Source organism: Podarcis raffonei, chromosome 18, assembly GCF_027172205.1.
Source record: "Podarcis raffonei isolate rPodRaf1 chromosome 18, rPodRaf1.pri, whole genome shotgun sequence".
Classification (NCBI taxonomy): Eukaryota; Metazoa; Chordata; class Lepidosauria; order Squamata; family Lacertidae; genus Podarcis; species Podarcis raffonei.
This window is the reverse complement of record NC_070619.1, coordinates 12,127,459-12,140,050: the sequence shown is the minus strand read 5'-3', so window position 1 is coordinate 12,140,050 and position 12,592 is coordinate 12,127,459. Positions and strand designations below refer to the sequence as shown.

The 12,592-nt window shown below is 49.8% G+C and overlaps 2 protein-coding genes across 2 annotated transcripts in view; one reads left to right on the top strand and one right to left on the bottom strand.

The window, feature by feature from the left end:
* Window positions 1-530: 530 nt before the first annotated feature.
* SMIM7 (small integral membrane protein 7) lies at window positions 531-3,739 on the bottom strand. Its single transcript, XM_053372643.1, has 5 exons — window positions 3,641-3,739; window positions 2,838-2,879; window positions 2,418-2,470; window positions 1,054-1,144; window positions 531-764 (listed from the first exon to the last, which is right to left on the bottom strand). The coding sequence occupies exons 1-5, from the start codon at window positions 3,664-3,666 to the stop codon at window positions 749-751; spliced, it is 228 nt and encodes a 75-aa protein (XP_053228618.1). The 5' UTR covers window positions 3,667-3,739; the 3' UTR covers window positions 531-748.
* A 2,073-nt stretch (window positions 3,740-5,812) lies between these two features.
* Window positions 5,813-12,592, top strand: part of TMEM38A (transmembrane protein 38A) — an 11,748-nt gene continuing 4,968 nt past the window's right edge. Inside the window, exon 1 of the mRNA XM_053372603.1 lies at window positions 5,813-5,951. Within this exon, the coding sequence (XP_053228578.1) occupies window positions 5,828-5,951 (124 nt within the window). The 5' untranslated portion in view covers window positions 5,813-5,827. The remainder of the gene's footprint in view (window positions 5,952-12,592) is intronic.

Here is a 12,592-nt window from a genome sequence, read left to right as displayed (position 1 = left end):
GAAGACACTCAAACTCAGGATGCGAGGGAGAAATGTGCCAAGAGGAAGGCACACTTGGCAAACGCTCACCATGATCAACTCCCGCCTGGAGACCTATGTCCCCTCTGTGGAAGGATGTGGGGATCCAGAACTGGCCTCCACAGTCACTTACGGACTCACTGTTAAGACCGTGTTTATGGAAGACAATCTTACTCGGCTATGAGGGATCGAATAAGAAGAAGACAGAACCATGGTTTGCTGAACAAGCCATGGGTCATTCCAGAGACAGGCAAACCATGGCTTGGCTTCTCCAGAGTTCGGTTTGCGTGTCCAGCTACCCTAGCCGAACGGATCACGGCCGAGGAATCCCATCACACCAAACCATGGTTAAAACCAAGCTTTTTGTAAAGCCAGCAGCAAACCATGGCTTCAGATTGCAGTTTCTTGGCCGCAAAATTACTATGGCTAAGCCGCTGGGCAGGTTTTGCACATTTAAGGCCTGACCATGGTTCAAATAAACCAGATTAACAACTGGACTAAATAAACCCCACCACAGGCGAAATAAATCGTCTTTATATATGCTTGGACACAAAAAGAATCCACAATTTCATGAGATTTCTCTTTTTCGAAGAAATAAGACACCAAGACACTTGCAATGCTTAAAAACATGGCTTTTCTTTTTTTTAAATTTCATGGACAAGACATTACTTCCAGCTGAAAGTCACTCCCCAGGTTGTTATAGCCAGCAGCAAAGTCCACCAAAGATGGTTTAAGATCCAAATAACCTAGAAGACAAAAGCAGGAAGAAAATGGACAATGGATTATTTCGGTTATAAACAGGCCCAAGGTTATTGTCCGCCATATTGCAAAAGAAAGGGTCATCGGTGTGCCAATGGCCAAGGTGAAATCTGGACCTCTTACTGGCTCAAATCCAGCTTCCCCATAGCCCTTCGGTTCCTGAGCAGCGCTGGGTACGAGGCTGCAAGTAATAAATATGAACATAAAATGCCCCAAAACCAAGTTTAAGAGGTGCACAACCAGGAAGATGACACCCTTTTCCCCCCACAGACTTACACAATCATACAGAACATCATGAAGATATTCCACAGGGCGATGAAAATCCGGAAGTATCTCAGGCTCAGCAGAAACTCCCTGATGTTATCACCTAGGTGGAAATAAAATAAAATAATATAAAATGGCAAGTGTCCCTATTGCTGCCCCAGTCCTCTCAAGCTTCCATGCACAACGACGTTTGTGCACAATAATGGAAACTAATTAATCTACTAATAAGTATTTTGGAAAGCTGTTTGTTTCTCTGCTTGTTGAAGGTCATAACCAGATTTTGCACAACGGTTGCAAAGATCAAGGAGCAGATTATTGCCGACGTTGGGGTACAATGGGGTGCCATTTCAAATCAAGATGGGGAGACCGAACCTTTAAAAACTGCAGTGGTTTTTAAGTTTTGAAGAAACCTTGAGCCCCAGCTTTAAGGCTGCTTGCAATCGTTAAATTTTAAGTACCAAAGCGGTGAGCAAGGCACTTTGCAATTCATTCTTTTTATAAAAAAGAAACAGTGGACGATAGATGTAATGCGTTGGTGGGAATCCTTAGAAGTAATTCAATCATATGAATCCTGTAAGGGGAAGTTACAAGAGAAAATTATGTGGGGTGACTCTCCAGTTTATTAAACAAGATGCAATTTATAAGTAGTACTAGAACATTTTTCTGACTTTGGAGTTCAATTCTAGGCACTTTTTTGAAATGCCACGAGGCGCAGTTAACGCAGGAGGAAATTGCGTTTGAAAAATGGGAAGCCCCTGGCAGCTGGGAAGTTTTGTTGTTGTTTGAATACAGATTCATTCTTGCAAGATTGTTCTTAAGAACCATCTCCATAGAACCAGGCTCAAGGGAGAGGTCAGGCACTGCTAATGGGCAACGTCCAGGCTCTAGCGTAAGAATAAATCGGGATCCTTAAGTGTCCGGAACTCGCAGCCGTCCTTGAGGAATTAGATAAAGCAATTGCAGAACCAATATGGAACCAAGCGGTCTGGAATACCAGGCAGCGGTGTGGTTTCGCGTCGGGTTTCCTGTTGGCTCAACGGAGCTATCCCATGCAAGGACTCTCTTGCAGAAGAAGCTGTCGGATCATTAGCCACCGATCTCAGAACAGCCTGCACTGACCGGCAGCAGCTGTCCAGGGCTTCAGGCCAGAGAGCCTCTGCCAGTTCTTCCTGGAGATGACAGAACCTGGAGGCTTCAGCGCCCAATTGCACGTTCCACCAGTCACCCAAAGCCCTTCTCCATGGTTGGCATGGGGGTATCCCAAAGCTATGAAATCACACAACCTCAGTGGGGGTTTTAGAGGGTCACAATGCATGCCAAGGTGGGCGCAGTATGGAGGCCTCAGCTCCAACCCCCGCCTGCCTGGAGGGTCTTACCTGTTGTGGGTTCCCTCACTTCTTCACCAAAGCCCTGGCTCTCTCTCTTCTTCCTAAGAGGCAAGAGAGAGGAGGATTTACAGAAAGCCAAAGCATCTCACAACTGGTATGAAACAGAAGCGTTTTGAAGGGGATCTGGACAAATGAACAGAATATGAGAGCTCCACCGATTCTGGCTTAATGGAACACCTACGTCCCAACATCCGTCCGTCTCGGAAGACAATGGCGCGCACCCCCGGCGGCAAACCACTGGAGACTTGAACGCGGCGCTTTCTGCGAGAACAAGTGGCCGGAAGGTGGTTTCTCCTGAGCACCCAAATCCTGAACCCCTTCTTCCAAGCCAGAACTGTGGCCCTCCTCCCAAGCTGAACCCCACCTCCCTCCCCAGCCCAGCTGCTCCCCCCACCTCTGAGCACTTACAGCCTGAAGTTTAACACTGCTCCTGCGTTGACCAACAGTGTCCTGAATGGGGGGGAAGAGAGAAGGAAAAAGAGAAACTGAGCAGCTTTCAATGGATGGGGTTTTTCTCAACGGCTTTGGTCCTGTATACCTGAAGGAGCGTCTCCACCCCCATCGTTCAGCCCGGACACCTGGGTCCATCTCCCGAGGGCCTTCTGGCGGTTCCCCTGCTGTGAGAAGCCAAGTTACAGGGAACCAGGCAGAGGGCCTTCTCGGTGGTGGCGCCCGCCCTGTGGAACACCCTCCCGTCAGATGTCAAAGAGAACAACAACTACCAGACTATTAGAAGACATCTGAAGGCAGCCCTGTTTAGGGAAGCTTTTAATGTTTGGTGTATTACAGTATTTTAATATTCCATTGGAAGCCGCCCAGAATGGCTGGGGAAAGCCAGCCAGATGGGTGGGGTATAAATAATAATAATTATTATTAGCACCTCCCATCGCCACACCATCCCTAACCACTGGTCCTGCTGGCTGCCGGGGGGGGGGGGGCAAGAACGCAGCAACATCTGGAGTGCCAGATGTCGGGAGGGAACGAAGCAAAAGAAGATCGCCTCTCCTCCTGGCCTCCCCTGCCGCCGCCGCCAGCCTCCTATCTGCGCGACAGGCAGGAATCCGTCAGGTGCAGCTCCTGCTGCAGGAGCGCCCTATTAACCCCCACACACATTGCAAGGGGGGCTCATCCTCTCCTGCCCCCTCCTTTTGGGACAGGCGTTGCTTAGCAACCCTGCTTCTTTCCCCTCCCCCCCCCCCCGCCCCACTTACCCGAAGAGCAGCAAATCGCCCAGCATCCTGCTGCTTCCAGTCTCCTCCCGGAAGTAGAAGTGCTCCCCCAGCCTCAGTGACGTAAATCAGCGCCGCAGCCAATCAGCAAGCGGCATCCCCCCTCCCTTGTTTTTAAATTTCCCCGCCTCGGCCGCCAGGTGGCGCTCGCCCATTCCGGGAAGGAGCCCCGATGACGCGCCAGACACGCCCCTTCCGCAGGCCCCGCCCACCCGCCGGAGCCTTCCCTGCCTCTGAGCATGCGCCTCGCAAACCACGCACGCTCAGTAGCAGCTTGTGAAGCCACATGCCCTTTCTGAAACTCAGATTTTTGCTGATGATAAACAGTAAACGTGGGAATCAGGAAGGGAGTTTGTTTCAGGGGAACTGGGGGACGGGAAGGTCACATCTGGGGAGAAGGGCAGCTGGCTCAGATTAAAGAGCCCCATCGCGCTGGGTGTCTGTGTCCATTTCTGTTAACTTGTGGAACTCCCTGCTACCAGGTGGTGGCCAATGCACGCCGAGGGTTTTTAATGGCTGGGGGATTAGATGATTCTACGAACGGGAAAAGCTGAAACCAGGGTCGGGTAGCCGTGAGATGACTAACGGGCTCCTCCTCGTCCTGTCCAGCGGCACCCATTTTTCACAATTTACTTATTTCATAAAATTGACGCGCCGCTGGATACAGTTGTTAAAAAACCCTGCAAACGGTTTACAAAAAGCAGAACAGTAAAATCCGTTTTTAAAAAATCACAGTACTTTAAACAGATTAAGATCCGCATCAACTTTCTAAGCACCTGCCTGTATTGCGAGGCGGGGTCAGACTAGATGACTCTTGGGGTCCCTTCCAGCTCTGAACTTCTAGCCGGAGTTCATCCGGTATGCGAGGAGGCGCCTCTGCCCGCGTTCAAACCCCACGAGCTCGCTTTCATTCGGATCCTGGCTCACGCGACCGACGACAGGGGTCGAAAGCGGAGTTGTGGAATAGCCATCCGAGGTGGGGTAAAGTTAATCCGGATTAATTAAGCAAAGTGATGATCTGGAGTCCCACTCTCCCTGCAGAATGCAAACCGAAGAGCCGTGCACTTGAGTCAGGCCAAAGCGGGGAAACTGTTTCTCACGGTGGCCAAAGACACGCTTCTTCCAGGAAACCCAGAAGCGCAGCGCTCAGACGCAGCGGCTCAGGGAGCCCCAGCACCGCCTCCCCTTCTTCAAGTCCAGGCATCAGATGAGCCTACAGGATCAGGCCTAAATGGACCCATCCTGTCCAGCATCCCCTGGGGAGCCATATACCCCAAGGAGGACCCGATCCGAAGAGTTCTCTCTCTTCCTGTGGCAGCAAAGCCATTGCCCGTCCCTTCTCCCTATCAGCCTATTATTATTATTTGGCGAGCGAGAGCGCCGCCTCTGGTCGCCTCCAGCCTCCATCAAAGCCACGTATCCCCTAATAATATATTTAAAGAACAAACGAGCAAGTTAGGCTAATCAGGACATGCAAAAGATATGAAAATTAAATTTCAGGAGCCGCAGAAAGCGGGGGAAGAAGGAAATCAGGTTTTGAAATGTCAAAACGAATGCGAAATCGTTGAAATGTACAAAATGAGCGAATTGGTGAAATGCGCAAACTTGAAAAGCATAAATTTAAAATCAAAATCAAAGCCACTTATTCCCGCGGGAGGGGGGCCGCATTTGTGGCTTCGCACTTTGGAGAACTTAGCGACCCCCCTCTTTTTCGGCCTTTCCTTTTCCTTCCTTTCTTTCCGAGAGGGGTGGCTCTGGTTTCTGGGCTGTCAAGGGTGGGTGGGGGGCTCCCAGTGCAGAAGCCCCCAAATTCATTCCCCCCCCCCAAAATTCGGCAGCATCCTCCGATTCACCTGCTGGCTGGATAGACACCTGCTCTCCTGGATAGACGCCAAGCGGTTTGGCACAGTCCAAGGTGGCAGGTTCCTATGTGCCACCCCCGCCCCACCGAGGGAGGGAGGTCCGCCGTGCGGGGGCGGCGCTGCGGGGGCGGGCGGGGGCGTCACCCTCCCCTCCCCCTCCCCACCCCCTCCCCCCGGCTCTGCGCCCCCCCCTCCTCCTTCGTGCGCTCCGTGCGCTCCTGTGCGCTCCCGGCCTCTCCGCCTGCGCTCCCGTGCGCTCCCAGCATCTCCGCGCCTGCTTCCCCCGCTTGCACCTGCCGCCGCCGCCATGGACCTGGTGGGGGCCCTAGACGTGGGCGACCTGGCCGCCGCCTTCGCCCGCCTGCCCGTCTTCCCCGTCTTCGACCTGGGCTACTTCGTCGTCTCCATCCTCTACCTCAAATATGAGAAAGGCAAGGAGACCACTTCCTCCATTGCGCGCCCCCTCCCGCGACCCCCCTTCCTCCCACGGGGTTAGGCCACCCTCCCCGTGCCCCCCCACCCCCGCACCGACCATAGGCTCAGAACATCCCCATTCATCCTTTTTTGGGGGGGTGGGCGCGTGATTTATTAAGGATTTATTAAGGATTTATTAAGGATCTGTAACCATCTTTCCCCGTGCCAAATCCCCGCGCCCCACAAGCGGCTTTAAAGTTACCCTCCTGCAAAGCCTTCCCCCCCCCCAACCTCCAGAGCTGCACTGGATTAAGGGGGCTTAAGGAAGAGGAGGGGGCATGGGCGTAGTGGGGGCGGGGACAGCTCCCCAATAAATAAATAAAAAATCGATTAAAATACTTAACTAACTGAGGGTCTGCACCCCCTAACATAAATCCCAGGGGCTGTGAAAAAAGAGGGGAGGGAAACTCACCCCCCACCCAAGCGCTGTTACCCCAGGGTAATTTATCTGGAGTAAGTACTTCCTTCCCTGCCATGGATTTTTTTGGAGACTGAATCGCCCACCTCCCTCTGGCTTCGTGCTGATTCCTGTATGTGTTCCCACGTTGGGGAGGGGGCAGACTTCGTGGGGGGAGGAAGACCCATGCAACGGGACCCCAAGGGTCTAGCCTGTATTTCAGTCACGGGGAGGGGCTGCTGTATTGGGGTTGTTGGTGTGTATTTAGGGTGGCGGCGGCGATGCTGTGCTGGCTTTCTCCTCCCCAAGCACGGCACTTTCTAAATAAAGAGGTGTGGGGTGGGAATGTCCCACAGAAACACAGTCAGCAGCGCCAAGGAGCCAGAGACAACCTTGGCTTGGGGAAACCTGAGACCCTCCGGGCTGAGACCTGGGGTGTGATGGATGGAGGCAGTTGGGGCTCTTTCTCCTTGAAAGGACAGGCCAGGCGTCCAGAGGGGCCCTGGGTGTGGGTCAGTAGCAGTGCGTAGGCATGCCCCAGGGACGGAGCGGGGGAGGTGATCCCCGGCTAACACCCAGCTCCTCTTGCGGAGGAAACCGGACCCACTTTGGACCAGCCTGGGCAACAGAGAGAGACTGAGGCCATGGGGTCAGGATCAGGAAGGAGGCCTGTTTGTTCAGAGATGCTCCTCAGCTCACAAGGGAATACAAACTTATTTGGTTCTCAAACTTAATCCCTTCTGGAAATTCCGTTCCAAAACCAAAGCATTCCAAAAGCAAGACGCGCTTCTTTCCCATAGAAAGGAATGCAAAACGAATTAATCCGTTCCAGACTTTTAAAAACAACCCCTAAAACAGCAATTTAAAATGGATTTTACTCCCTAACGAGACCATTGATCCATAAAGTGAAAGCAATAATCAGGGGAAAGGAGCAGTCCCCCCCCCCTTATAACAGCGCAGAATCGGTTCTGGTCAGGGACGGCTTTGCGAGGGCTGCCGACATTTTCTCTCCGCGGCAAAATAAGCCCTTGCCTCTTGGCCCTTGTGGGATATCCAGTTTCTTGCTGGCTTCCCTTCCCTGGGTCCTAATTCCTTTCCCAAATTAGAAGCAGGCTCTGCAGCTGCTTGACTTGGGCACTGAGGACCCAGCAAGGCTGGCGGGGGGTAAGGATGGGATTCTCTAGGGCACAACCCTCACCAGTGGAGCATTTCCCCCCAGAAACTGTGGACGGCTTGCTTCTTGCGGCCTGGAATGAACAGGAGGGTTTTGGAGAGGCAGGAGGGTCCTGGGTTTGGCGCAGAATGCGGCCTGCTCTGTTCGAGCAAACATATACTGCTAGAAGAAAAATACTCTTTCCCTTATGGGGTACCCAAGAGCCCATATAGAGTCCTTAAGTAGGTTCTCTATCGGTAGGAGAAAATAACAGAGGCCAAGCAGAGAATATTGAGAAGCAAAGCAGCTAGTAAGCCTGGTATTTATTAAACTGTTGCAACAGAGTCATAGAATCATAGAATCATAGAGTTGGAAGAGACCACAAGGGCCATCGAGTCCAACCCCCTGCCAAGCAGGAAACACCATCAGAGCACTCCTGACATATGGTTGTCAAGCCTCTGCTTAAAGACCTCCAAAGAAGGAGACTCCACCACACTCCTTGGCAGCAAATTCCACTGTCAAACAGCTCTTACTGTCAGGAAGTTCTTCCTAATGTTTAGGTGGAATCTTCTTTCTTGTAGTTTGGATCCATTGCTCCGTGTCCGCTTCTCTGGAGCAGCAGAAAACAACCTTTCTCCCTCCTCTATGTGACATCCTTTTATATATTTGAACATGGCTATCATATCACCCCTTAACCTCCTCTTCTCCAGGCTAAACATGCCCAGCTCCCTTAGCCGTTCCTCATAAGGCATCGTTTCCAGGCCTTTGACCATTTTGGTTGCCCTCCTCTGGACACGTTCCAGTTTGTCAGTGTCCTTCTTGAACTGTGGTGCCCAGAACTGGACACAGTACTCCAGGTGAGGTCTGACCAGAGCAGAATACAGTGGCACTATCACTTCCCTTGATCTAGATGCTATACTCCTATATTGATGCAGCCCAGAATTGCATTGGCTTTTTTAGCTGCCGCATCACACTGTTGGCTCATGTCAAGTTTGTGGTCAACCAAGACTCCTAGATCCTTTTCACATGTACTGCTCTCAAGCCAGGTGTCACCCATCTTGTATTTGTGCCTCTCATTTTTTTTGCCCAAGTGCAATACTTTACATTTCTCCCTGTTAAAATTCATCTTGTTTGTTTTGGCCCAGTTCTCTAATCTGTCAAGGTCGTTTTGAAGTGTGATCCTGTCCTCTGGGGTGTTAGCCACCCCTCCCAGTTTGGTGTCATCTGCAAATTTGATCAGGATGCCCTTGAGTCCATCATCCAAGTCGTTGATAAAGATGTTGAATAAGACCGGGCCCAAGACAGAACCCTGTGGCACCCCACTAGTCACTCTTCTCCAGGATGAAGAGGAACCATTGATGAGCACCCTTTGGGTTCGGTCAGTCAGCCAGTTACAAATCCACTGAGTGGTAGCATAGTCAAGACCGCACTTTACCAGCTTCTTTACAAGAATATCATGGGGCACCTTGTCAAATGCCTTGCTGAAATCAAGGTAGGCTACATCCACTGCATTCCCTTCATCTACCAGGCTTGTAATTCTGTCAAAAAACGAGATCAGGTTAGTCTGACATGTCTTATTTTTCAGAAATCCATGCTGACTATTGGTGATCACAGCATTCCTTTCTAGGTGCTCACAGACTGTTTGCTTAATGATCTGCTCCAGAATCTTCCCTGGTATTGATGTCAGACTGACTGGGCGGTAATTATTTGGGTCCTCTCTTTCCCCCTTTTTGAAAATAGGGACAACATTTGCCCTCCTCCAGTCTGCTGGGGCTTCGCCTGTTCTCCAGGAATTCTCAAAGATGACTGCCAGTGGTTCTGAAATCACATCTGCCAGTTCTCTTAATACTCTTGGATGCAGTTCATCTGGCCCTGGAGACTTGAATACATCTAGACTAGCCAAGTATTCTTGTACTATCTCCTTAGTTATTCTGGGCTGTGTTTCCTCTGCTGAATCCTTTGCTCCAAATTCTTCAGGTCGGGCATTGTTTTCTTTATCGGAGAAGACTGAGGCAAAGAAGGCATTGAGGAGTTCAGCCCTTTCTGTGTCCCCTGTTTGCATTTCACCATCTTCTCCTCTGAGTGACCCCACTGTTTCTTTGTTCTTCCTTTTGCTACGAACATACCCATAAAAGCCTTTTTTGTTGCTTTTAACCTCTCTAGCAAGCCTGAGTTCATTCTGTGCTTTAGCTTTTCTGACTTTGTGTCTACACGTGCTGGCTATTTGTTTGAATTCCTCTTTGGTGGTTTCCCCCCTTTTCCATTTTTGTACACATCCTTTTTTAATCTTAACTCAGTTAAAAGTTCTTTAGATAGCCACCCTGGCTTCTTTAGGCACCTTCCATGTTTCCGTCTCATTGGTATTGCCTGAAGTTGTGCTTTTACTATCTCCCTCTTAACAAACTCCCAGCCATCATGAACTCCCTTTCCTTTTAGTATTACTGTCCATGGGATCTCACCCAGCACTTCCCTAAGTTTTATGAAGTCGGCTTTCTTAAAGTCGAGAAATGGAGTCCTAGTATGCTTGGCTGCTCCTTTCCGCTGTATAGTAAACTTCAGAAGAGCATGATCACTCGCGCCTAATGATCCTTCCACTTCTACCCCACTAACCAGGTCATCAACATTGGTTAGGACCAGATCTAAAATGGCTGTTCCTCTTGTTGCTTCTCCCACTTTCTGGACAATGAAGTTGTCTGCAAGGCCAGTGAGGAATCTGTTTGACCTTATGCTCTTGGCTGAGTTTGACATCCAACAAATATCCGGGTAATTGAAGTCCCCCATTACTACTATCTCCCTTCCTTTTGCATGCTTGGCCATCTGTTCCAGGAAGGCATCATCTATGTCCTCCGTTTGGCTTGGGGATCTATAGTAAACTCCCACAATGAGGTCACTGTTATTCTTCTCTCCCTTAATTTTGACCCAAATGCTCTCACTTTGGCTTTGAGGTTCTAAATCTTGGATCTCTTCACAGGTATACACATCCCTGACATATAACGCCACTCCTCCTCCTTTCTTGTCTGGTCTGTTTCTCTGAAATAGATTGTATCCCTCCATTATTACATTCCAATCGTGGGACTTATCCCACCAGGTTTCAGTGATGCCTATTATGTCATATTTAGTTTGCTGTACCAAGAGCTCAAGCTCATCTTGTTTATTTCCCATGCTTTGCGCATTAGTGTACAGACATTGAAGTCCATTAATCATTCCCCCGTGTCTCTTATTTAAGGATTTTTTCCTCCCACCACTAGGTCTGCGTGCTGTTTGCTCCATTCGGTCTATGACATTTGGATGATCATCTTCATCAATTGATAGACTCCTACCTTCAGGAGCACTGTCTCCCTCCCCCACATTAGTCAGTTTAAAGCCCTCCTGATGAGGTTTCTGAGATTTTTGGCAAAAACATTCCTCCCAACCGTTGTGAGGTGCAGCCCATCGCTTGCCAGAAGTCCATCTTCAAGAAACTGCAGTCCATGATCTAAGAATCCAATATAAATATAAATATAAACACTCAGTTCCCAAATCTCTTACGCATATTGAGAGTGTGCTCAGCTTAACAGATACTTGCCAGACTGTATTTGCAAAGGGAGGTGTGAGCCCTTACAGTCCAAAGACCATTGGAAAGCTTTCCCCATTTCCTTCCTCCTTGCAGAGAAATGTTTGAGGTCAATTTGGGAGAGTCCAAATGGCTTCAGGATGGCTCTCCTGTGCTATTTCAGACACGTGGTTGATATACTTATGTATGTGTTTGCCTTGTACATTTATGACCATTTATTTTATATATTAGACCTTATAATTCTCATAACGGTATCTGGGTTCCAACCTCATCATCATCATCATCATCTAGGCCTGCATTTGCCGCCCCACCCTGTAAAATGGGGGGCCCTGGGAACGTCTCTGCAAGCAGGAAAAGGCTAGTTCGGGCTTTTGTGGTCTGGCGTCCGTGGAGAGAGCAGAGGCACAGGCCCCTGCCTGCTTTATTTTTAGACAGCGGATGGGGTATCTGGTTCACAGAGAGAAGGGGGCCTCTTCCTTCCCTTGCAGCTGCTCGCGGGCGCTAAGCGCCGCCCTGGTTCCTGGATTCAAACCCACAATAAATGCCCAGATGAGTAACAAAAAATCTCTTTTTTGCATCAAACTAGAGACAGAGCCGAGAGGTGTTGCACAGAACAGAGAGGAGATAAGGCAGGCGTAGGCCAACTCCGGCCCTCCAGATGTTTGGGACTACAATTCCCATCATCCCTAGCTAACAGGACCAGTGGTCAGGGGATGATGGGAATTGTAGTCCCAAACATCTGGAGGGCCGGAGTTGGCCTATGTCTGTGATAAGGAGTCAAGTTCTCAAACTCTTTGTGTGTGTGTGTGTGTGTTTTAATTTGAATTTGAATTTGAAAAACCATATATATATATATATATATATAGTTTTTCAAATTAAATTTTTACAGAGATATATCACATATAAATCATAAAAACAAGATTCCAAGGACTCCCCCGGACTTCTAGCCTCCCCTTTGTGGGTCCTATTATTAATCCTTTCCTCCCACATGTTTTATGATATGGCGGTACCTCGGTTCTCGAACGTAATGCGTCCCGGTGTTCTGAAACGTTCAAAAACTGAGGTGCAGACAGCCACAAAAAAAAAAAAAAAAGGTTGCAAAGATACAGGTCGATTGCACCCAGCGGAAGCTGCGTGGCATGTCCAACTTGAGAGGCGCATTCGAAAACCGAAGCATTTGAATCCGGGTTTACGGCATTCGAAAACCGAAATGTCTGTCAACGGAGACGTTCGAAAACCGAGGCACCACTGTACAATCCTTTACACCCAGAATTCAACCTTAAACTATTTATTCTTGGTTGTATGGCCACACAAGTCGGGGAGGCCGTCACCGCCTCCTGTGGCAATGAGTTCCCCAGGTGAACTCTGTCCCCGATCTTCTGACGCTCAGCTTCATCCGATGCCCCAGGCTCCTAGCGTTAGGAGAGGAGGAGGAAAATAAACGTCCCCTCGGGGTCGATAGCTCCTCGCTGCGGAAGATGCCCAGAGAGGGGAA